The sequence below is a fragment of the Neofelis nebulosa genome, chromosome 16, assembly GCF_028018385.1.
Source record: "Neofelis nebulosa isolate mNeoNeb1 chromosome 16, mNeoNeb1.pri, whole genome shotgun sequence".
NCBI lineage: Eukaryota > Metazoa > Chordata > Mammalia > Carnivora > Felidae > Neofelis > Neofelis nebulosa.
The window spans coordinates 3,480,652-3,506,195 of record NC_080797.1 but is presented as its reverse complement, the minus strand read 5'-3'; the positions used below and the strand labels follow the sequence as shown (position 1 = coordinate 3,506,195).

The following is a 25,544-nucleotide window of genomic DNA, read 5'->3' as shown; positions in this document are numbered from 1 at the left end:
ACCTTATATTCTAAGTTGACACTTCACTGAGATCTTTGTGTCATTTTATTGCCTGATTGATTGGGGTTCTTTCTTATACCTTCTAATAAAAATGTAGGGGAGAGCCTGTTTCCTGAATTATTGCTGACCCGAAAAGTGTCTTTGTGCATACACAGAAGACTGGTTAGCCGAGTATTGAAATACCTTTTCCTCAAAACTTGGAGGCTATCAGGGGCGCCTGGGTGGCTCAGTCGGTTGAGCATCTGACTCTTGATTTTGGCTCAGGTCATGATCTCATGGTTTGTGGGTTCGAGCCCCGCATTGGGCTCTGTGCTTACAGTGCAGAGCCTGCTTGGGATTCTCTCTCTCTCTCTCTCTCTCTCACGCTTTCTCTCCGCCCCTGCTTTGCTCCTGCTCATTCTATCTCCCCCAAAATAAAAACACTTGGGGCACCTGGGTGGCTCAGTCGGTTGAGCGTCCAACTTCAGCTCAGGTCATGATCTCACGGCTTGTGAGTTCAAGCCCCGCGTCGGGCTCTGTGCTGACAGCTCGGAGCCTGGAGCCTGCTTCGGATTCTGTGTCTCCCTCTCTCTCTTCCCCTCCCCTGCTTATGCTTTGTCTCTCCCTCTCTCTGTCTCTCTCTCTCTCAGAAATAAATAAACATTAAAACATTTTTTTAATAAATAAATAAGACTTGGAGGCTATTAGGGGAGGAACATCTGATGCGGGTCTCACTTCTGCTCTTTGGTCGGTACCTTTTCCCCCGCCCCCATGCCAGGACACATGTAGAAATCAGGGTTCCCCCTGCTTGCTTTGCCCTAATAATTAGCAGTTTGTATGGCCCCCACACTTAGTCCAAACGCAGTTTCCACATGAAGAGACTGGAAACAGTGTGAGAGATAGATAGATCGATAGACAGATCGATCGATCGATAGATAATGATATAATACTTGAATACGACAAGAGGTAAAGGAGACAGAAAATCACCTCGCCTCTCGGGCCCAAGGTCACCTGGCCAGTGAACGCCTAATCCAAACCTGGAACTCGGTTCAGCCCCTGTGATCATTGGCTATGTTCTCAAGCATCTGGTCCTTACCCCAAGCGTCCAGCTCCTTCCCTTCCAGCTAGAGGCGCCCCCTGTGTCTTTGTGCAAAGTGGAACGCATCGGAGGCCCTGGGGGGCCGGGACCCTGGACAGGTATATTTGCCTGAGGAGTAGACATCAGGCGGTCAGCAGGGCCCGGACTGCGTTGAGGGACCTCGACGGAGGTCTGCCTGTTTTCTCCGTTCCGAAAACAGCACCTCCCACCATAGCCCGGAGGGTGGCGGCTGAAGGCCTTCCCTGCCCCCCTCACAGCCTCCCTCCCTGGACACATCCCGGACCGTGGACCCCTTCATCCTGGATGTCATCACCTACTACCTTCGCATGGGCACCCAACCCATCTACTTCCAGATCTACACAGTCAAGGTAAGTGTGGCCCTCCCCCCGCCCCCCGGGACCCCACCGCCAAAACACTGCGGCTCTGGGGAGACACGGGTTAGCAGGGCACACGTCACAGACCCACCCAGACGCTCCTGGTTGCTAACCGTGTCTTTCCAATCTTTGGACAAATCGGATAATCATTAACTTCACAGGCATCCGGCCTGAGCAGAAGTACATCTTCGCGTGGAAAGATGCTTTAGGCCTTGACCCCGCGGAGGGCTGGCGATAGGGCTGCTGCGAGAGTTCTCACCAGCAATCGCTTCATCTCAGAAATCCTCAACGCTCACTGTCCAGTCTCTGATCACACACTGCCACCCCTGCAAGGCCCCTCCCCTTCTCCCCCCCACCCCTCCGCCCCTGCGTCCTCGATTCCCCTCTGTCTCCCCTCCCAGCAAAACCCGAGCCCAGGGCAGCTCTGAAGTGCGCCTCAGCTCTTGCGAAGCTCGGGGCCCCTGAGCACCTGCTAAAAAATAAGCCGAAGCCCTCTGGCCGGACACGGACACAGACACACCCACGGTGTCCAGCCTGCTCCTTTCCCTGCCGCAGTGGCTGTTCCCGCCTTCCCTGCTTTCCTTGAGTCCTCACTCTCAGCAAGTGGCTTGGCCACCCACTCCGCTGGGGGGAAAGTGGAGACCATTAGGTGTCCCCAAAGCTTCTGTCCATGCCTACACATGCATGCACACCTCCCCAGCAGACATGAAGCCCCCCCCCCCACCAGTTCAGGCAAAACCCCATGATGCATGCCCTTCCAGTCTGTTCCCACCTCCTCCGGGACCGTCCCCCTCAACCTGAGATTTCGGGAGGCGGCCTCTGCTGCTTCCTCTCTCCTTCCGGATTCTCGTCCCTCACTCTGCATCCCGTGGTGGAAATTTTCTTCATGACCTTCCCCCTTTTTGACCTAAATGAGGCAATTAGCTCCTGTCGCTGGTTTCCAAAAGGCAAAATGAAACAACCCAAGTCAAACAAACAGATGGGAGTAAACCTCTCAGGCTGGTAAAGGGAGTAAACATCTCAGCTGCGCAAATGAATTGAAAAGTTAGGCATCCCGTCGCTGCCCTTTGGCCAGAGGCCCCTGGAGCAGACCTGGGTTTGCTGGTTCTGGCCAGGCCGGCAGTGTGGAGCAGTGCACAGCATGGACAACCGTGGGCAGAGGCTGTTAAAAGGCACTTATAACGTGGCTTTGGGCTCAAGTCAGGTGATTTGGGGGAGAAGCCCCCAAAGCAGGACTGTGCCCTGGCTCAGAAGCTGTCAGGAGGCCAGGAGTGGTTCTGTGGTTGGGCATCTGGATCGTTCTTAGTTCTGAGTAATCCTTTGATTGGAAAAATGTCGGGATGGGGCCCACACACGGTCCTGTTTTTTCCTGTGTTTGTGACGGTGGCAGGGTCTGCTTCCTGTCTTGACCCATCAGGGTCCCAGGGATCCCCCTCCAGCCCCAGATTTCCAGCCCCAACCCAGAATGGCTCAGCTCCCTCGAGCCCTTCTGTCCTGGCTGGTCTCGCCTTGCAAGTCAGGAATGGGGTCCCCCTCTCTGGCCCTTCTGGCGTCCACAAGAGATTTTCTCACGCGGCCCCGCCCCTGTGTGAATTGTGTGCCCCGTTCCTTCCGCGTTAGACCGTCGTGGTTGCAGACCGTCGAGGACGGCTCGGGTTCCAATACCAGCGGCCTCCCCTATTTGTAAATATATTACATCACTGGACACCTGTGGACAGGCAGGTCCGGGAAGTCACTGCCTGGACGGTGGGGGCCCCGGCCCTGCTTCCTTCCAGAAGCTCTCCAACCGTCCACACCTCCTCCCTCCCTCCAGATCTTCAGGGACCTGAGCCAACACCCTGCAGAGGACATTTTTCTCACTGAGCTCAAGGTGAAGATTCAAGACACCAAGCCCCCCAAAGGTGAGCATCCTCCCTTCCCAGAGCTCACTGGCGCATCTCCGGCCAAGCCCTGTTTCTGGAACGTCCTCCCGCCTCTCACCTAATGCCCCCCCCCAACTTCACCAAATACCAGGGTGCCCTTGGCTCCTCCAAGCTTGCCTGGACTGGAACCCTCGAGGTGCTTCCTTTCCATCCAAGGAGAGATGCTGTCACAATTCAGCAGCTCTGCTCGGCCTGGGTGAGGCGGGAGGGGCAGGAGCCTCCTACGCCATTCAGCCTCTTCCCTCCTCCTCCCTCAGATGGCTTTTCACCCAGGAGGAGGGGCGCAGCCGAGGGCCCAGGGGCTGAGCTCAACATTTGCTACCAGAAGGTGAGTGGTTCGTGGGGGGCGGGGGGGCTGCTCAGGAGGAGGTGGGAGGCACAGGGTTGGAAGCAGGCGTCAGGGACAGGCTGGCGGGAGCAGACAGAGCCAGAACCTCCTGCCCGAGTTTCCCCAGCCTTTGGAGAGTTTTGCAGGGATGAGCGGATTACCACCGGCCTGGCACGCAGCCGAGGAGGCCACGTGATTTAAGGGACAAGGGGCCTGTCCTGTTGCTCGAGGATGCCTTCCTCCCTAGCTGACCAGATGCTTGAACTGATGGCATGGGAGACGTGTCCCTTCGGGCCTGGGAGGCTGACAGTGCTCCCTGGGGCCAAGAGTGCTCTCAGCCTCTCCCCGCCAGCCCCGCCTTGGACATTGGTGACACGGACAAGAATCTCAGTCAGGGCAGGGGTGGGAAGCAGGACTGTTGACACGAGGGTGCCCGGGGGGACAAGGATGTTCTGAGGACCCCCTTGGTGCCCGCATCCCCTCTCCAGGCCTTACTCAGCCACCGGGCCCAAGAGGTCGCCGTTTCCCTGCGGGCCACTGGGCTGGTCCTGAAGACCTTTGCAGCCAGTGACACTGAAGGTAAGGAGCTGGAGAGAGAAGGCACGAGAAGAGGATGGGTGGGGGGAGAAGGAAAAAGGGGTGAGTGATGGCAGATGAGGTGACCCAGAGGAATCGGGCCTCCCACCCAATCCTGAGGTCATGCAGGGCTGAGCACCAGGTGCCCGGGTGCGGCATGGTATCTGCCCTCACCATCGGGGGGACGTGCGACAGCATTGGGCTCGGTCCTGCCCTGCAGCTGGAAGGCAGAGGGGCCACACGGAGGGGGCACTGCCGCCCTCCTGCCTCTGTTGCGTCTGGAGATGTTTTCTTCTGAATGTCACTCCACCGGAGGCAGGTAATCCCCAGTTCACCAAAGGCACCACCGGCCCAAACTCTCTAATTCTAGCTAATTACCTAATAATAGCTATGTATCTAATAGATAATAAGATAGTTTATCTAACGCTCCAAATCTAAAATAGAGATGTTAAAAAGATACCAATGTAAATGCCGATAGTGAAGGATAATCGTGAGCTGTTCCGTTAGCCCCCTGGTCTTCTGGAAGAAGGAAAAGTTCGGTGATGTGAGTGAGGACGTCACGGAACCCATTGATCAGAGGCCAGGCAATGTTCTGTGTCAAACACATCGACTCTCCGAATCCTGTGAGATCGGCATTATTAATACCAGCCGCTTTTTACCGGAGACGTAACTGAAGGCAGAGAAATGCTGGAGGCCAGGTCACGTCCGGTCAGAGCCCGGATTCACACCCAGGCCATCCGGGTGCTGGCTTCCAGGCAAAGGAAGAAGGGGACCCAGCAAGACCACCTGTATTTGTGCATCTTTTTTTTCTTTAATGTTTAGTTTATTTTTGAGAAAGAGACAGAGACAGAGTGTGAGCAGGGGAGGGGCAGAGAGAGAGGGAGACACAGAATCCGAAGCAGGCTCCAGGCTTCGAGCTGTCAGCACAGAGCCCGATGCGGGGCTTGAACCCACGAACCGTGAGATCATGACCTGAGCTGAAGTTGGACGCTCAACCGATGGAGCCCCCCAGGCGCCCCCCACTCGTGCACCCTTAACACCGCAAGGGAGACATGTGACCCTGGGGATAGCTCTTAGCCGAGAGGTGGTCACGGTGGGTCAAGAGCACAGATTCTGGGTCGGGATGGGGGCTGGCCTCAAGGTCCGGCTTTGCCATTTACCATCTGTGTGACCTTGGGCGAGTTCCTCGTGACCTCTCTACCGGTTCTTTCATTTCTCAAGTGAAGATGAAGTCCTCATTCATGTGCGTCTAGAAAACTATTGTGTTCGCTCTAATTGTTAAGTTGTATTTCCCTCATTTCCTTCGCCAGCATCCCCCCACCCGCCCACCCCCACGCTAACTTGCGCTCCTCCCATTGATCGCGTGCCGGGGGGCTTCAAGAAGGGTCCACCGCACCTTCTTCCACAGAAAAGGGGTGCGGGAGGGGGTGCAGAAAGGCATGGGGAGGGGCGCCTGGGTGGCGCAGTCGGTTAAGCGTCCGACTTCAGCCAGGTCACGATCTCGCGGTCCGTGAGTTCGAGCCCCGCGTCAGGCTCTGGGCTGATGGCTCAGAGCCTGGAGCCTGTTTCCGATTCTGTGTCTCCCTCTCTCTCTGCCCCTTCCCCGTTCATGCTCTGTCTCTCTCTGTCCCAAAAATAAATAAAAAACGTTGGAAAAAAAAAAATTTTTAAAAAAAAAATTAAAAAAAAAAAAAAAAAAAAAAAAAAAAAAAAGAAAGGCATGGGGAGGTGGCTGCCGTGACAGAGGATACCCTGTGGATCCCCCAGGGAAAGGCAGTGGATGTTCAGGAAGGAACTGAAACGCGGTTGGGACCAAGGCATAGTCAGGAAGTTGGGGGGCCCGTTACAGCCACCTGCTTCCCATCTTGTTCCCCCCAGTTTCTGGGCCCGCCCCCGCCCCGCCACCTGCTGTTCCCGTGACAGACCACACGTGCCTGAATGTCAGCGTGACGGAGGTCATCAAGTCCTCCAACTTGGCGGGAAGGTCCTTCTCTGTAAGTACTGGGCAGCATGGGATACTCGAACGAGGTAGGTGGCCCGGGCCGGGGTGTTCAGAGAAGGGGAGATGGCTTCTGAACCTTTGCTGTCGGACTGGGTCTTCCCCTTGGAGAGAATTTGCTCTCCCCTGGTGTGTGGAGTACCGGGGAGCACCGGCTGGTGTAACTGAGGCCTGGGGAGAGTCAAGGCCCCCCCTCCGCTGGCCCTTGAAGGACGGAGGACGGGCCCAGGTCTGGCCTCCCGAGCGCTCCCCAGCAGCCAGACTCCTAAGCGGCAACAGCCCAACCTTGAACCACATCGAGCCGGCTCCTTAACCTCATCGCCCCGACCGCTGCCCTTTGCCCTGATTGATACTTATTGATTTGGACTCCCTTATTGATAGAGACCCAGCACCCACCCACTCTCCCCCGTCTCGTGGCCTCTCTGGACTTCACTTCCCCACTCAGCTGGGCTGTGGATCCCAGGATTACACCTGAACCCTGTTCTCAGCCCCGCTCCGCTCCCAGGCATCAAGTCGCTACTCAGTCCGTATGCTCTGTGGCTGAGTGCTTCTGGAATAAATCCTGCGTCCGTGGGAGCAGACCCCTGCCCTCGTAGCCCAACGCCCTTCTCTTGCCTGTCTTCTGGGCTTTTATTCGCTGTTCATCTATGCTAGTTCCTTTTTTTTTTTTTTTTTTTTTTTTTTTATTTTTGGGACAGAGAGAGACAGAGCATGAACGGGGGAGGGGCAGAGAGAGAGGGAGACACAGAATCGGAAACAGGCTCCAGGCTCCGAGCCATCAGCCCAGAGCCCGACGCGGGGCTCGAACTCACGGACCGCAAGATCGTGACCTGGCTGAAGTCGGACGCTTAACCGACTGCGCCACCCAGGCGCCCCTGCTAGTTCCTTTTCTCCAGCATGGACCTTCTCTACCGCTCCTCCCTCGTGGCCCGGAGACGTGCTCTGGTCTTTTCCATCCTAGTTTTCAGTCTCCCGCCAAAAACTCTCCTCCCTGCTATCATCTGGGTAACACCCTCCCCACTGTGGCAAAGTCGCCTCCGTGGTCGCTGAGACCAAAGCTGTCTTTCTGGCCCTCAATGGTTATCTTCCCCTTTAAACATCACGTTTTAGGGGCGCCTGAGGGGCTCAGTCCGTGAAGCGTCAGACTTCGGCTCAGGTCCTGACCTCAGGGTTTGAGATCCCGCGTCGGGCTCTGTGCTGACAGTGGGGAGCCTGCTTGGGATTCTCTGTCTCTCTCTCTCTCTACCCTCTCCCCTGCTTGCTCTCTCCCTCTCTCTCTAAATAAATCAATAAACTTAAAAAAAAAAAAAAAAGTAATGTTTTAACCTGTAAAGAAAAGTTCAGTGATAGGGGCGCCTGGGTGGCGCAGTCGGTTAAGCGTCCGACTTCAGCCAGGTCACGATCTCGCGGTCCGTGAGTTCGAGCCCCGCGTCGGGCTCTGGGCTGATGGCTCGGAGCCTGGAGCCTGTTTCTGATTCTGTGTCTCCCTCTCTCTCTGCCCCTCCCCCGTTCATGCTCTGTCTGTCTCTCTCTGTCCCAAAAATAAATAAAAAAAAAAAAATGTTGAAAAAAAAAATTTAAAAAAAAAAAAAGAAAAGTTCAGTGATTTGGGGGAAATGCAAAAAACAAGCAAACAGAAAACAAAACACCCCACAAAGAAGCAAATCTACTTGTAGTCCCATTTTCTAGAAAGGAATGACTGTTACTATTTCGAGGTGCAAGCACCCAGCAGGTTTTCTGTATGTCTTTAAGCTAATTGATCGCTACATACTATCAAAGTACGGAGTAAAAACTTGATGTTTCTATTCCAAAATATACTAAGGCTTTGTGAGTCTGCCTGGGCGAGTTCTTGTTCATGTCACTAAATATGTTACGGTCGATATTTCTCCTATGATGGCTATATAGGTCCGTGTGGTTATTTAACTGATTGCTTATAATACATTTAGGTGAGTTCTCATGTTTCCGTATTATAAACAATAATTATTAGTTATTATATAATTATAATAATTGTAAGCAATACCACAAGGAACATGCATAGGGATAAATAGGTACTAAAAATCACAGTTAAACCTTTTTAAAAAATGTCTAAAAGTGAGCTCACTCAGTCAAATGGCATCCATATGGTAGGACTTTTGATATATTTTGATGTATTGCCCTCCATGATGTTTGAGAGGGTCAATTTTGCTGCACAATTAACACGTGGACTAATTTTTTCCTCCTTGTAAATTTGTCAGGATTTTCATTATTTCCATTTGTGTGTCTTTGATTACCAATTAAGTTGAAGAGTTTCTTCTACACAGTGATAATTTCTATTTCTTCATTTGTGTATTTTCTGTTTATGTTCTCATGTGATGTTACTATTGTGGTCTCTATTTTATGATATGAGAATATTAACCCCTTATGTCATATTTTTGTAAATGTTTATTTATTTTGAGAGAGAGAGAGAGCGAGCAAGGGAGGGGCAGAGAGAAGGAGAGAGAGAATCCCAAGCTGACAGTGCAGAGCCTGATGCAGGGGTCGATCTCACAAACCATGAGGTCAAGACCTGAGCGGACAGGAGTCGGGTGCTTAACTGACTGAGCCACCAAACGCCCTTGTCACGTGTTTTAAGAGATATTTTTTTCTCAAGTTTGTCTTTTGGTGTTATGGGTTTGTTTCTTTGTTTTTTACCTAAAATAGATTTATATTTTGATGAAGCAAAAGCTACCAGTTTCTTTCCTTTGATGATTTCTGCCCCTGCTATGATCACACATTAAAGGCACCTGATACTTTTTCAAACATCATGTTTCATCAAGTTAAAGAGAGACCATAATTGTACACACCGCTCAGAAGGAGACAATGCTTCCTGAAGGACAAGCAATGCTTTCTTATCACCTGGGTTGCAAAATAGTTCCTAATTTCAGAGATGTTAAAACATGCGGGTGGGGAGAGAATCAATGAAAATGAGGGGCGTCTGGGTGGCTCAGTCAGTTAAGTGTCTGACTTCAGCTCAGGTCATGATCTTACAGTTCGTGGGGTCAAGCCCCACATCAGGCTCTCTGCTGTTAGCACAGATCCTCTCTCTCTCCCTCTCTCTCTCTCTGCCCTTACCCTTTCCCACCCTCTTTTTCAAAATAAATAAATAAACATTAAAAAAATAAGAATCAAAATGACACACTTATTCCTTTAATAATACAGTTTTTTTCCTTCTTATGTTTCTTTGCTCATTTTATTTTTTTCTTTGCTCATTTTAAAGATTTTCACTTTATAGTCTGATGTATATAATTACCTTATCTGTACTTATCGGGAGTTTAATCCCTGCGTTTACTGGGTCCACTGAACCCCGTGGCAGCTTAATTCTTTGTATGTTTCCTCAACTGGAGGTATATTTTCCAGGTGTGTTTCCTACCTGTTGGGGCTTTGTCTGTGGGAAATCTGGGTGGAAAACGCGACCTTCTAGAGAAATTCTGTATTTGCCTTAGCCACGGGCCCCCGGGATATTATCAGCCCAAGCCCATATTTTGAGTTAATTTCTTGGCTCAGAAATTCCCAGACCCCAGATCCACCTAAGGACAGACTTGTGGCTAAGAATTCCCAGGGAATATTTGTCCTCCTCATTCATAGCACAGGCTGCAAATTTTTTTTTTCTAATAGAGTGTTTTGCTGAGAGCATAGTGTTCAAGAGTCCTTGGGCGGGAGGGGGGGGGGGCGGATCTTAGTTCCCAATCCCTGCCTCATATGAGCCCATGGTTGTCCCCCACGCCCATGGCTATTGACACCCAAGCCCCTTGATTCCGGAGATTACTAAATTCCCCCGAGACAACCAAAGCACTTGACCCACACAACTTCAACTTTAGAATTTATGGCATTAGCCTCACTGCCCGGTCCATGATCAATTTTTAAATATCCTGTGATAACTGAAGAGAGACACGTGTGTTTTTTTGTCTACAGAATGCAAAATATGGCATATAATTTTTAGGTCAGACACACCATATTACTCTAATCTGCAATTAAACATTTTTTTTTTTGTCTACTTCATCTATCCAAAATAGGGAAGGTTGGTCCACATTCCCAGTATGGCTTTGATTTTGTCAATGGGATCTCAGTTTGTTCAAACCTGAATGTTCTAGTTTCTGGCACTGGTGCTGAAAAATATGATAACTTCTTGTGCTGTTCCTTTCTCTCCCTTTCTAGAAGCTTCTGAGGCTTCATTTCATCAAAGGTTCGGGAATATCACAAGCATATGCCTTGGTGGGATCGTTTTCATTCATTATTGTGGATCTTTAAAATTTTTTTTTAATGTTTTTATTTATTTTTGAAAGAGAGAGACAGAGCATGAGTGGGGGAGGAGCAGAGAGAAAGGGAGACACAGAATTCGAAGCAGGCTCCAGGCCATCAGCACAGAGCCTGATGCTGGGCTCAAACTCACAAACTGTGAGATCATAACCTGAGCTGAAGCCAGGCGCTCAACCGACTGAGCCATCCAGGCGCCCCGTTATTGTGGATCTTTAAAAGACATCATCTAGGGGCACCTGGGTGGCTCAGTCGGTTAAGCATCCGACTTCGGCTCAGGTCATGATCTCACAGCTCAGTGAGTTCGAGCCCCGCCCATGTCAGGCTCTGTGCTAGCAGCTCAGAGCCTGGAGCCTGCTTCATGTTCTATGTCTCCCTCTCTCTCTCTCTGCCCCTCCCCCGCTCATGCTGTCTCTCTCTGTCTCTCAAAAATAAACAAACATTAAAAAAATTAAAAATAAAGAGACATCATCTAATCTGGAGACACATCTTTTGGTGCTAACATATTTTCTAATGTAGTTTTTAAAAATTATTTCCTTCCTCTGTTTCTTTGTTATTTCTTTCTGGAACTACAGACAGCTGGGTGTTAGATCTCCTAGAGGGATACTCTGATTTTCTAATCTTTTCTTTCTCACCATCCTTCTCTTTCCTTTCTTCAAGTTTTGAGAGTTTTCTTCAAACTCACTTCATGATTTTTTTCTTGTTTTCTGATTCTTTTTTTTTTTTTTAAGATTTTTTTTTAAGTAATTTCTATACCCAACGTAGGGCTCAGGCTCAAACTCACAACCCTAAGATCAAGAGTTGCACTCTTTACCAGCTGAGCCGGCCAGGCGCCCCTCTGGTTATTCATTTTTTAATATCATTTGATTCTTGTGTCATCGATGCAGTATCTGCTTTCTCTGAAGATAATAATTAACTGTGGTTTATTTGAAATTTTCTTCTGCCCCCTACATTGTATTTATTTCCTATAAATTCCTTCTGTTTGTTTGGGTCTCTCTTCTTTCTTTCTTCATTTTATTATTATTCTTTTTAACATTAAATGCTGTCTCCAAAAATCTGGCGATCCTTGGCTGATGTTCAAATTTAAGAGTGGGGCACTAGGGGAACCTGGCTGGGTCAGTCAGAAGACCCTACAACTCTTGATCTCTGGATCATGAGTTCAAGCCCCACGTTGGGTGTAGAGATTGCTAAAAATAAATAAATAAACTTCAAAAAAAAAAAAAGATTGGGGGAAAAAAAAGACTGAGGTACTAAAAAGTTGAGTCAATTGTGGGCATTCCGAAGGCCATAGACCTTTCCCTGTGGAAACCCAAATGTCAGTATGTTCAAGTCTCATTGTTAGGACAGTCTTGTTTTCCCAGAAAAGGGTCCTTCAGACTCTTGCCTTGGGGGCTAAAGGGGAGTAGGCCTGCTGGTGTCTGTACTCTGGGGCTGGGCCAGGCAAGGGGATTAGGGGTCTCACCATTCAGTGAGCAGACATTCATGTAGCTCATCTACCTGGACAATAGTACGTGGATGGTGTTCACACCGTCCTCCTCCAACTGTGGTGTCCCCAAGTCCAGAGTCTCTCTGGTCCATCTTCTGTGGTGTCTGTGGCAGGGGGAGAGTTTCATTGCTTGGCTGCTCAGGCCGGAAGTGGGCACTTGAAACTATCTAACTGTTCCTTGTAGAACTTCCAGTGCGTTCCCTTTATTCGGGCTCTATCTCATCACCACTATCTGAGGGATATGCGGCCTCCTGTTCAGAAGCTTTCCAGAGTTTTGATCCTTGTGTTGGACCTTCCTCCCTCTGTCCTCAAATGTCATGCTTTAGGGCTTTGGGTGTCTTCTAGTTTCATGAAAAACACACCTGTTTGTTTGTTTGTTTGTTTGTTTGTTTGTTAATTGACATCCAAGTTAGTTAGCATGTAGTGCTATAATGATTTCAGAAGTAGAATCCAGTGATTCACCCTCTATGTATAACATTCAGTGCTCATCCCAACAAGTGTCTTCCCTAATGCTCCTCCCCCATTTAGCCCATCCCCCCCACCCACAACTCCGCCAGCAACCCTCAGTTTGTTCTCTGTATGTAAGAGTCTCTTATGTTTTGTCCCCCTCCTTGTCTTTATATTATTTTTGCTTCCCTTCCCTTATGTTCATCTGTTTTGTGTCTTATCACAAAATAGGAGTGAAGTCCTATGATATTTGTCTTTCTCTGACTGACTGATTTCACTTAGCATAATACCCTCTAGTTACACCCATGTAGTTGCAAATGGCAAGATTTCATTCTTTTTGATCACCAAGTAATATTCCATTGTATGTATATACCACATCTTCTTTATCCATTCATCCATCGATGGACATTCTGCAGCTCCTTGTTTTGAGGCAAATTATAAGAGGAAAGGAGCAAGAAAATATACACTCTGCCATTTTGAAATTAGAAATCCTCATCCCTTTATTTAAAAAAAATTTTTTAAGTTTACTTGTTTACTTTGAGAGCACAAGAGAGTGAGCAGAGGAGGGGTAGAGAGAGAAGGAGAGAGAGGATCCCAAGCAACCTCCGCACTGTCAGCCCAGAGCCTGATGTGGGGCTCGAACCCATGCGTGAGATCATGACCTGAGCCAAAATCTAGAGCTGGATGCTTAATGGACTGAGCCATCCAGGCGCCCCATCCTTCACTTTTAAAACATTTTTATTTTATTTTAGATATGCCTCTTGTAAATAGCATACGGTTGGATTTTGTTCTGACTCAGTCTGAAAGTCTGTGCTTTTTACCAATTTATAGTTTAATCCATCAACACTAATTTTACACACTATTTGATCTTTTTCTGCTGTCTTATGTTGTGCTTTCTGATTTTTGTAATGCTTTTGCTGTTTGGGGGGAGGGAGGGACTTAAGCTCTGTTGGCTTATTTCCCCCTCTGACAATTTGCAAGCTATATATTCTATTTTTTCTGTCATGATTACCTTTAAATTGAAAAAATATATATTTAAAGTCCCACTTATATGTTGATATGCCAATAAAGCTGGCTTCCAACACTGTCATAGGCAATTTTTCTAGGTTTTTATTCCTTTGATCAATTATTTAAATTAATTACTTAATTTATTTATTGGAGAGGAGAGAAAGAGAAAGAGAGAGCATGAGCAGGGGAGAGGCAGAGAGAGAGAGAATCCTAAGAAGACTCCACATATCAGCGCAGAGCTCAACGTGGGGCTGGAACCCATGAACCATTGCGATCACGACCTGAGCCGAAACCACGAGTCGGGCGCTCAACCAACTGAGCCACCCAGTTGCCCCCCACCTTGATCAATTTTTAATGAGTTCCACCACCAGAACTGATGCCCTGTTCTCCGAGTCTTTAAATTCCCTAAATCTGTGAATTTGGAGACACCACTTTCTCAAAGTTCTACATATCTGACCGTGACTTTTTGGCCTCTTTCCCTGGGCTCTTTTTCCTAAACCAGTTTCTTAAATAGCTACTGTTCTCAACTTCCATCCATGGCCCACTTCTTTTCTCATTCCCTGGACTAGCTAACCCACATGTGTGGTCTGAGTCCGATGTGTTAAGGACTCCCAAATCTGTATCTCCTGTTCTGATAGTCACGCCCTGAGTTTCCGACCCTACACTCAACTCAGCATGAACTGGATGTCCCACAACTCCCCAAACACAAGATATTCAAAACCAAAGCCAGGGGGCACCTGGGTGGCTCAGTTGGTTGAGCATCCGACTTTGGATCAGGTCTTGACCTCGCGGTCCGTGAGTTTGAGCCCCGCGTTGGGCTCTGTGCTGACAGCTCAGAGCCTGGAACCTGCTTCGGATTCTGTGTCTCCCTCTCTCTCTGACCTCCCCCGGTCACACTCTGTCTCTCTCTCTGTCAAAAATAAATAAACATTAAAAAAATAAAACAAAAACAAAAACAAAGTCAGGACTTTGGCTAAGAGCTCTCCAGAGCCGGACCAAGGCTGCTTGGGTGCAGAACTCAGTTCTGCCATTTACCAGCTATGTGACTTCAGGCAAGTTAGTCAGGCTGCCTATGTCTCAATCTCATCATCTGTAAATGGGGACGATAATAATAGTATTGATAATAGATTATACATACTATAATAGATAGGTAATAATAAGAGTAGATAATATAATAATAACATAAAATAGACCTTACCCAGTTGTTGTGGGGAAGGAATGATTGTCACATGTAAAGCTCTCAGAAGAGTGTGGGACCAAGAAAGAGCTGTATATGTGCTAAGAATGATTTTCATGTTATTTCTCCCCGCTATGGCCGGCCTCTCATTTAATGGTACCGTCATTAACCCATCACCTCTGCCAGGATTCTGGGCGTCCCCTCAGATGCCTCGTCTCCCTCGCTTTCCCGTGTCCTGCTGGTTTTCTCTCTTAACACTTCTCGAACTTTCTCCTTCTTCTCATCTCCCTCCTTTGGAGCCACTTAGGTTGACAAACCATGCGAATTTGCCCGGGACTCAGGACTGCTTCCCGGGGTGCACGGCCTTCTGTGCTAACTCCCAGAGAGCCCCGGGCACACCAGGACGGGTTTGGTCACCCTCGGTCCAGACCTCCACCATCCCCTTTTGCAGGACAAACACAGTAGCCTCCTAGCTGATGCCACCACAATGCTCCTTAAGTCCAACTCCACATCTCCGCCTGAGCGGTATTTCTAAACGAGGGGCACCTGGGTGGCTCAGTGGGTTAAGCCACCAACTCTTTGATTTTAGCTCCGATCATCGCCTCACCGTTGTGAGTTCAAGCCCCAAGTGGGGCTCTGAGCTGACAGCACGGAGCCTGCTGGGGATGCTCTCTCTCCCTCTCTCTCTGCCCCTCCCCTGCTCATTCTCTCTCTCTCTCTCTCTCTCTCTCTCTCTCTCTCTCTCTCTCTCTCAAGATAAAGGAGTAAACTTAAAAGAAATCAATAAAATAAAACTCGGACCTGCCTATGCTTAAAACCCCTCTGTCATTTCCCAGGCTGTATGACTGAAGGGCAGGAAAGTTCTTCAGTGTTGTGTAGCATGGCTGCCTTTAGCTCCATAAGCAACTCCGGCCTGTGTCTGCGGACCCTCTGCCGCACAGCACGTGCGAAAGTGTCCCTCCAGACACGCCTCTGTGTCCTGCTCGTGCGCCGTGCCTGGTCTGAAACCTGCCCCTACCTTTCTCTTCCCCGTCCTCTTTCCATAGCTCCTATTTCTCCTTCAAAAGGAAACTCCGGTGTCTCTCCCCCAGGAGGCCCTCCCTGACGCTCACCCCTCCCCCCCCCCCACTCCTGGGTAAGCTAGGTGCCCCTCTCTGCGCCCACACGTCCCTGGGGTCACAGCCATGGGGGCATGGGCAACACTGTAAGGGGCATGATCGCTGTACAGCGATGGACTGTGAGTGCCCTGGTCCCGATCCTCCCCATCCTCCCCAGCACTCAGTGCGAGCTGTCTGGCCCCCCAGGTAGGTGCTCTCTGCTGAGCCCGCTAGTCCGTCCCGCCTCTCCAGGACCTCATCCCTAACCCGCATGCGCGCATTTTCTCTGCGCCAACAGGTCTACCGTAGGAGAGCTCTGATTGGCTGAGAGGTCACACGTGCTGAGGGGACACCTCCTTCCTATTGGACAGCTCTGTACCTAAGCCTCAAGTAGGCTGCACGGTGGCCCTGTTTACCCTCCTGTATTTCCTCTTCCCACGTCTGTTCCCTAAGTTTTTTTGTTTGTTTGTTTGTTTGTTTTGTTTTTTGTTTTTTTAAGAGAGAGCAGGCGAGGGAGGAACAGAGAGAGAGAATCCCAAGCAGGCTCTGAGCTGTCAGTGCAGAGCCCCACTCGGGGTTTGGACTCACAGTGACATCATGACCTGAGCTGAAATCGGAAGTCCCACACTTAACCGACTGAGCCACCCAGCCACCCCTAACAGTTCCTATGTCTCGTGACCCTCTTGAAACAACCTGCCTGTAGGCTTTTTGAGACTCTAAACTTACCACCCCTTCGTGTTTCCTTTTATCCCCGCACTGACTTGCTGGAGGAAGCGCCAGGTGCTTTGCTTTGCTCTTGGAACCCGGGCCGGTCAGTTATGTGTTCTGCACGAACGGCTAGACGAACACCGCGTGGTAGGAGAGCTTCGCGGTGAGCTGGAGTGAGGGTGTTCTCCGCTTGGAGAACAGCAGGGCAAGGGCACTGTGGCTGGATTGGTGAGTTTAAGGGGCAGCAATGAGACTCATTGGGCTGGCTGGGAAGTTTGATAGAGGAAAGCGGTGGGAATTAAGGCAGGAATGGTGGAATTGGGGCTTTGGGGGCATGGGAGGCAGGAAGCCCCTGACAGTGAGCCGTGAATAGCAGCATTTTGCTCAGCCCCTAACGAGCTGAGGCTGAGACCTTTTGCAATAGGAGTCTCGCCCTTTCAACTGACCTCCAGGGCCGCATCCATAGAATGAAATCCAAAAGCCCCGTGGTCGTCACAGGGCCAAAGCCAGGCAGGGTCGGGTGTGGGGAGGCACGCAGACCACAAGGGGGAAATGAAGGCCTCTGTGTGCACGGCAGGCAGGCGGAAGGAGGCCCGGAGACCGCCGCTGGCTATCTGGGGGGCAAGGTCAGACAGGCCCAGATCCTGCTGGGAGAGACCTAGAACAGCCTGACGCAGAGAAAGAGCACTGAGTCGGGAGTCAGGGAGCTGGTTCCCACGCCTACTACTGTGAAAGCTTCAGAAGGTCATGGTCAATCCCTCCAGACCTCAGTCTTCTCCCTCACCAGCTGGGGTCAGTTCAAGCGGGGTCCCCTAAGCCATCGTAATGCAGCTGGCTTTCCTCACCCCCAGCCCACACAGGAATTTAGCCTCCCTGCAGTCTCTCCAGATACTTCTGGAAGGCCACAGATGACATCCCAGTGCTCATGGTTGTCCAGCTAGCATCCTGGTCAGTGTCCTACCCCCACTCCGATGAATGTTCAGCCGAAATGCCCAGATGTGCCTGACTCCCCACCCCCACCCACACCCAGTTTCGGCTGCTGCTTGTACCTCTGCTCTAACACAGGGAAAAGCTGGATTAGCTCCGTGGTCCCTATCCTGCCTGCAAAAGGGAGTTTATTAAAGATGCCTGTGCCTGGGCTCAAGTCCAGACCACGTCAGTAGGAATCTCTAATTTTGTTTTGGAAAGGTGATTTCCAGGGTTGAGAGTTCTTGAGCAAGATGAACTCTAGAGGTCCAGAATGTTGGAGGGGGGGACAAGCCCCCCAAAGCTGCTGTCTGCATGTAGAGTGGGCCAGCCACCCGGGAAGTCCCTCTGAAGGCCCCACCTGGAACGCAAGATGCTCCCAATCCTCTCCCAAGAGGTCCCCTCCCTCTGGGCAGCCCCTCGGGTCAGGGGATTAGAGCCTGCTGGCTGCTTTCCTTTGGTCCTGAGTACTTTCTAGAGAAGCCACGCAGGGCTTTGGAGCATAGAAGGCAGGAAGCCCTTTGCCCCAGGTTTCCTGTGCAGGGAATAGATGCCTTCCCACCTGTGCCTGGTCCCTAGATAGTTCCATGGTGCAAACAGATACAGGGCTGGTCTGCGTCATGAGGGTAGGTGGCCGCTTCCTAGACCCTCTGTCTCTGCCCCAGGGAAATCATTTTGTATGTAATCCAACTCTGAGGACAGCGGTCAGGACTCCTAAAATCCCTGAAATATTCCCCACCCCCACCCCCACCCGCCAAAATTGCACATGTAATATACACGCCCGTTCTACGGAGGTCTCAGGTACCTTGATAACTTGGCAAGATCTAGGTTGTCGAAATTTAGGACAACTGCAGAAATGACGTGACACCTGGGGGCCGGGGCAGCCCAGACACAGTTTCTGCAGAATACTGTCACTGCTCCAAGTCACTTGCAGGAAGAGAGTTGGGGACCCCGTGCACCGAACAAAGACACCGGAGAGGGTAGGAGGTGTTGGCAAGGCCATCTGTCACGAAGGTGACACTCACGCAAGCTCTCTTTGTTTGCAGATGGTGACAAACACCTTCCGGACGGCCAACATCCAGATCCAGAGCCAGGACCAGAGGCTCCTGACGCTGCTCCTGGACAAGGACAGTCGGCGAACGTTCAAGGACGTGGTCAGGTGAGGCCGGGCCTCGCCACCCCTGCATGCCCCACGGGGCACACGTGAGCGGCAGCCGGCTCCTCCTATCTCCTGCCTCTAGCCCGGGACACCTGTCGCAGGCAGACCCTGTGGCCGGGCAGGTGTCCCTGGTGGGATGGACTTAGGCCACTGCCCTGTGACTTCCTATGAATCCAGGGAGAAGAACTAATGAATGGCTGACTCTGGCCAGCCCCTGCTATTTAAGTTTCCGGAGATTCCTCTACATACACTCGGCCCCGCGGCCACAGATCTGACCCCGTGTCGGCACAGTCCCTCCCATAAAGGTTAACCTGGGGCTGCTTAGAGGTTTCCCCTGGGGCGGTGTATTTGGGTAAGGAAGGCATACACCGAGTGACTGCACAGGCACGCCTCCTTTCTCGGTGTCCACCCCACCCCCACCCCGCCCAGGATGCTCTTTCCTTGTCCTGACTCCCTCCTCTCTCCATGAGGCCTCCTCTGTATAATCTATAATAGAGGGACTACCTTCAAAACCCCCCCGGGGAAGATTTGACCCCAGAGATGGGTCTCCTGAGCTGGCCTCTCTCCGCCCACAGATTCGAGGTCTCTCCCTGCCCAGAGCCATGTTCCGGGGCCCACAAGTCCGAGACGTCACAGCTCGGTTCACACGGGCAGGAGGTGGAAGGGACCAAAGCCAAGCCCAAGCCCCTTCTAATGCCCATCAACACGTTCTCCGGCATCGTCCAGTGAGCCCGCAGGGGCAGCAGAAGCGCCGAGTCTGAGAGCCCAGGCCCAAGAGTACGGATACACTACCCCACCAGCCTCCAAACACTCACACCGGCCGCCGGAACGAGGCCTGGCTGCCCTGGGTGGCTTCTGGCTGTGAGTAGGAGCCAGCGAGTGACCGGAGCATAAGGCGCTTACTGGGCCGTGGCAGGTGATGGAGCAGGGCCCACACACAGGCCCCAGGAAGGTCCCAGCAAAGCTGCACACACGCAAGCAAGACCCGGCTCCGTGCACAAATGTCCACGCCTCCACTGATCTTCAATTCCCACTTGTGTGGCTCAAGATCCCCCCTCGGCCCTTAAACCGCCCCCAGTGAGAGATGCTACGTCGGCCAGGGCCCTGTGGCCTGGGGGGGGAGAGTGGGGGATGGGAAGCAGGCAAAGATAATTGCAGCCTCTCCCTTCCGAGAGTCTGTTCCTTTTCTTCCTTCCAGCCACCTCCTCATCCTGCATTCCCAGGCAGGTGTCTCTCCCAAGTGAGAGGAAATCGTCAGTTCCAATAAACACACTAAAGTACGTTTGCTTTTATCTAATACCTAGCGACATCTGGATTCAAAAAAAAATCTTTTCACTGTTTATATTTTAGAGAGAGGGAGCATGAGCGGGGGAGGAGCAGAGAGAGAGACACACACAGTCCCAAGCAGGCTCCGGGCTCTGAGCTCAGCACAGAGCCCCATGTGGGGCTCGAACTGACAAACCACAAGACCATGACCTGAGCAGAAGTCGGACGCTTAACCGACTGAGCCACCCAGGCGCCCTGAGTTCTAAAACGTGTATCCAGACGTAAAATAGGGAAGTTCGGTGACACAGACCAGTTTCTTCACCCTCGGGACTAGGTGTAGGGTGGGAAGAAAAGTAACAGAGAAAACATAAAAGCATGGACTTGAGGTCATCTCTCTTGCCTGGGCAGGGCCCCAGGGGATGGTGGGAGGAGGGGATCCAAGAGTAGAGAGGGAGGCACTTTACTTTTGGCCTCATCGCCCCGGCAGTGGGGGGCAAGTCTGCGAGACCCCTTGCAAGAGGGGCTGCCTGGGGGTCTAGGCAGGTGGGACCAAGGGACACCAGCTTGGCAGAGTGCCTTCCAGCTCTGGATCGATGAAGACCAAGGAGTGGATGGATGTGAGATCTTCCACTGTAGTTGCCCCCCTGCAGAACCCGGGGAGAGAGGGATTAGGGGCAAGCCTGAGACCGAGGGGGTTTCAAACCAGAAATGACCGATATCACTGGATTTGAGTGGGTTTACCTGGAGGTGGCTACATTTATTTTCCTGCTGTTGGCATGACGGATGCTGACTTGTATCAGCTGATTTGTATCAGTTCTGGCATTCGCAATTACTAGGATCTTTAAGTAAACATTTGCGAGTTTACCAGCTGTTCGAATTGGGTGAGGTCTCTGGGCCCCTCCTGCAAGAATCTACCAGCTCACAATGAAAGCAAGTCATAGACCAAAGTCCCCTACACATTCTGACCTGTGTGGGCAAATCGCCACCCCCCTCAACCCCCACCCCAGCCAAATTAGGTGCTCTGAGCAAACCTTGCATGAAAGGGTCACCGAATCAGTAGGTGGACATCGGACCACTTGGGAGTAAAGCCCACAACACCATTTCAAAGGGCCGGACAACCTGACTCTCTAGATTCTTATAAATGCTTGCCCAGAGACGAAAGGCCTCCAGCAAAATGGTAACCAGTCCATGGGACTCAGACACCACCAATGTCATCAGTGAAATGCTGCCAGTATCTATCAGGCCAATTAATGAAAACACTTCTGTTGATCTAAGATTGTTGACCTGTTTGTATTTGCTGCCCCAAATGTTAGCTCACCGCCTCTGGGAGGTGTGCCCTCAAATTGGACAACTGAGCTCCCTGAGATGTGGATTGAAACTAACCACTAAGTACATACTGTTCCAGGGGCCGGGACGGCTGCCTGGGTGGGGGGCAGGGGGCTACCCCAAGACCCAGCCCTGCTCTCTGGGGGTTGTCCCCACTGAAGAGACCCGTGTCACCAATAGTGTCTGTCCCCCGGGGGCAGCTGGCATCCAAGGAAACAGCTCTATGCCCTGGGGACGAAAATAGCTGCCTTCCTGGAGTCCTGCCTCTGATGGACCCAGACAAGAAACGAGAGAAACACGCGAAATAGAAACCGGTAGTGCGCTGGGTGGTGATGCGTGCTGCGGAGAAAAATAAAGCAGGGGAGGGGAGCGCGAGTCTGCGGAGCGGGTGGGATTTGTCAGTGAGGGTGGACAGGGGAGGTCCCTGAGGGTAACAGGTAGGTCCTATCGTGAATCGCATCCCCGCTCCCCGCCCCCCCCCACCGGCCCCCAGTTTTCCTCGCCTGAAGCGACTCAGAGACCTGACTCAGGTTCTCGGGGGACCCGGGGCCGGCCACCGGCCGCCACCCTCGCTCGCGCGCGCACGGCCGGGGGAGCTGCGGGCCCGGCAGGTGCGGCGCGCAGGTGCGCCGGCCCCGCCCCCCAGGTGTGGCGTCAGGGGGCGGGGCTACTTCCGGGGCGACGGCCGGACGTGGAGGGGGTGGGTGGGCGTGGCGGCCGTTGACCCGGTGACCGCGGCGCCGCCCGAGGCTGGAGGGGGCTCCCCGCTCGCCCCGCGCCCCGCGCCCCCCTCCCGGCCCATGGCCGTGACCCCGCGCCCGCCCCGCGCCCAGCTCCGCCCCCCGCCCGCCCGGGACTGACGGAGCCGGGCAGCCATGAGCGCCAACCCCCAGTGGGACGTCAGCCGGGCTCTGGGGGTGGCCAGGCTCTTCCACCTGGTGTGCGGGGTCCGGGACGCCTGCGTGACTCCGTTCCTGACCCTCTACCTGAGGCAGCTGGGCCTGGCCGCGCCCTGGGTGGGCATCCTGATGGGGACCAAGCACCTGATCGCAGTCTTCTGGGGTCCCTTCTGTGCCTTCCTGGCCAAAAGCTACCAGAAGAGGAGGGTGCTTCTGATGGGCTCGCTGCTCGGCTCGGCGGGGGCCAGCCTGCTGCTGGTCCTCGTGCCGCCGCTGGACAAAGATCTGCGGTCGGGTTCCTGTAACGCCAGCGACGGCGCCACCCCCACCGCGCCGCCACCGGGGGCCGCGCTGACCGGGACCTTCGCCTCGAACCAGCCGCCGGGGGCGCCCAGCCCCGCATCCAAGAGCAGTCCTCGGACCGTGGAGGCCTCTGGCGTGGGGAAAGGACCCGCGGGAAGTGTCCACGAGCCGTCCGGTCATCCTCCTGGCCACGCCGTGGGCTCCGTGGAGGGAGCCAGGACCACGTCCCTAGCTGTCCATCCTGTCACTTCGGGGGTGAAAGCTCCCTCTCGGCAAGGGGCTTTTAAGGTGGGCGGGACCGCCCTCCCTTTGCTTGCTGGAGGTACAGCGCTGGGAAGCCCAGCCAACTGGTCGGCAGCCGAGGGCCACGCCCGGGCCCTTGGCCTGTCCTCGGAAGGGCTGCGGTGGACCTTCTTCCTCTCCCTGGGGTCCATGGTGTTCTGGGAGCTGCTGACGGCCCCTCTGGAGCAGGTGGCAGACGACAGCCTTTATGAGTACCTGGACTGTGTGGACGCCGCGGACCGCTACAGAAGCCTGTGGATCTGGAGGCTGCTGGGCATGTCCACGGGGGCCTGTGGCATCGCAGCCTTGGCGGGACGGCTGGAATGCTCCCTGGTGACAAATGGCCCCCGGGGTGTGTTGCACTTCTATGGCTACTCACTGGTCAGCACGCTGGCTTTACTGGTGAGCATCGCCTTTCCCGTCCCCACGTGCAGGCGGCGGGAGCCCAGCTACAAAACCGTCAAGGCGCTGTCTCTGGTGGCCGGCGACCCCCGCCTCACCCTCCTGGCCGTCACTGTCTTCCTGATAGGAGCCGCCACCAGCACGGTACAGAACTTTCTGTTCTGGCACATGAAGGACCGCGGGAGCAGCGAGCTGGTCATGGGTTTCTCGGTGGCGCTGGGCTGGCTGGGGGAGATTGTGGTCCAGCCGTTCAGAGCGACATTGCTTAGGAAACTGACCAGGGTGGGCACCGTGGGGCTGGGGCTGGGCTGTCTGGCCGGGCAGCTACTCTACTACGCCTTCCTCTGGAACTGGTGGTCCGTCCTCCCCGCTCAGACCTTGAGTGCCATCAGCAGCGGGGCTCTGGGGTGGGCGGTGAAGGCCTCGGTCGAGCACCTGGCCTCTCCCGGAATGGAGAGGCCCCTGAGTGCCATGTTCCAAGGCCACTTTTACGGGGGCGGGTCCAGCCTGGGCAGCTTTGCGGGGGGCTTCGTGGTGATGTCCTTCAGCCTGGCCGTTCTGTACCAGGCCTGCTGCGTGGGCCTGTTGCTCTGGCTGGCCCTGTTCCTGTCCGTCCAGCGGACACTGCCCCAGGAACAGAGAATCAACTACTCAAAACTGCTGGTCGTGGAGGCCAGCGACACGAGCGACTCTGAGCAGGGGACGGAACGGGACTGGCTCGTGAAGGCCATGAGGGAGGAGCATTCAGGCTAGGAGGACTGAGAGGCAGGTCACGATGCCCTGATCGGGGAAGGTGCCCAAGGCTGGGGGGCCGGGGGAGGGGGTGGTGGACAAAACTCACCTGCCGAGGACAAGGTCCTGGGGCTGCAGGGCGCCTGGAGAGAGAAAACGAGTGTGTGTGCAGAAGTCCCATCGGATCACCTCGATGCATGATTCTCTTTACTTTTGTGGTAAGGGGAGATTTAACTTTTGGCTGTTCAATCTTTTTTTAAATAATGGAGGAAGAATACATTTGCTAAAAAAAAAAAAAAAAAAAAAACTCACAAAAATGTGCCCTTAGTGTTCACTTATTCATTGTATTTTGGTGTGTAAGGTTAGCAAAGAGCTTTACTGGTACTGACCCCAGTGCCATTGATTTCAGCCACACTGGCGTGCTCAAACTGGCAGGTGCCAGGAAGAGCTAAGGGGACCCACAGGATTCAGTTGGCGGAGGGGGGGCTGCTGGCTTTCGTGAGTCACGTGTGTTCCCGTGGGTCCGGAAAGCACGAGCCTGCGTCCACACAGAGGCTGAGTGATGTGATGGTTTAAGGATCTAGAAGATTATTCGGGGAGGGCGGTAAGAGCAGGTAAGAACGAGAACAAAAAACAGAAGTCCGCATCCAGACACAGGCGTCCACACTCACAGCCAGGCACTTAGGTTTCCGATAAGGGGAGGTGATGGGAAACGTAACATGTGCTGGGGGAGAGCGGACGCAGGTTAGTCCGTTTTCATCCTTACTCTCAAACGTGTGTGTCCCCAGGGGTAGGATCCCTAGAATTGCCTTCCAGACTTCCATCAGAGCAAGGGCAATGTCACGTCTTGGGACGCCTATCTTACATGCCGCACCTCGCGAGAGTCCACGGAGATTGTCGGCAGGTGGAAACAGGTGCGGCAGCCCCTGTAGGGTGAGGGTGCCACGGGTGGTCCACGCTGGGCCCGTGGGTAGCCACTAGATGGGGTACCTTCTCAAACCCTCCCAACCCCCCAGGATAGGGCCCCTTATTCCAGAAGCCAGACGCCAGAGACCAATTTTTCCACCTTATATAATCAGGTAAGTGTGGGATATCAGATTTAGAAGCGTCTCATTTTACAAATGCAAAAAAAAAAAAAATGTCTCATAGCTGGAGAAGGGGGAAAACACATGAAGGTTCACTGGGTCAGACATGGTTCCAGGGAATTTATTCTCTTAAAATTTTCCCTAAAAAGCTTCAGGGTATCAATAACCAGCAAAAAGTTACCTCTGCCTGGGGCGCCTGGGTGGTTCAGTCGGTTGGGCGTCCGGCTTCAGCTCAGGTCATGATCTCACAGTCCGTGAGTTCGGGCCCCGCGTCCAGCCCTGTGCTGACGGCTCAGAGCCTGGAGCCTTTTTCGGATTCTGTGTCTCCCTCTCTCTCTCTCTCTCTCTGCCCCTCCCCTGCTCATGCTCTGTCTCTGTCTCAAAAATAAATAAAAACATTTTAAAAATTAAAAAAAGGGGGGGGGAGGGAAATTCAATGTGAAGATTGAAGGCAGCTATCACTTGAAATCTGGGCAGTAGACGGAACTTACTCCGTAGACAGAACACACAGTAATACCAAAATACAAACACAGGTTTGTTCTCCCTAATGTAAACAAAAGGTGAGGAACCAGGACCTGGCTTAAGAAAGGAGTTAAGTTAGTTAAGTGTGGCTTAGCCTGAAGAAAGAAGGAGGAGAAAAGAGGAGAGGAGG

The 25,544-nt window shown here is 52.6% G+C and overlaps 2 protein-coding genes across 3 annotated transcripts in view; both read left to right on the top strand.

The window, feature by feature from the left end:
- The window catches only part of PIK3R6 (phosphoinositide-3-kinase regulatory subunit 6), a 61,910-nt gene extending 42,033 nt beyond the window's left edge, over nt 1-19,877 (top strand). For both annotated transcript variants that reach the window (XM_058702526.1, XM_058702527.1), the window contains 7 exons: nt 1,336-1,446; nt 3,266-3,353; nt 3,632-3,702; nt 4,191-4,281; nt 6,157-6,272; nt 18,485-18,597; nt 19,173-19,877. In XM_058702526.1, coding sequence (XP_058558509.1) covers nt 1,336-1,446; nt 3,266-3,353; nt 3,632-3,702; nt 4,191-4,281; nt 6,157-6,272; nt 18,485-18,597; nt 19,173-19,326 — 744 coding nt within the window. In that variant the 3' untranslated portion in view covers nt 19,327-19,877. The remainder of the gene's footprint in view (nt 1-1,335; nt 1,447-3,265; nt 3,354-3,631; nt 3,703-4,190; nt 4,282-6,156; nt 6,273-18,484; nt 18,598-19,172) is intronic.
- A 1,997-nt stretch (nt 19,878-21,874) lies between these two features.
- On the top strand, nt 21,875-24,121 carry MFSD6L (major facilitator superfamily domain containing 6 like). The gene has a single exon (XM_058702525.1). The coding sequence runs from the start codon at nt 22,065-22,067 to the stop codon at nt 23,826-23,828; it is 1,764 nt and encodes a 587-aa protein (XP_058558508.1). The 5' UTR covers nt 21,875-22,064; the 3' UTR covers nt 23,829-24,121.
- The last annotated feature ends 1,423 nt before the right edge of the window (nt 24,122-25,544 follow it).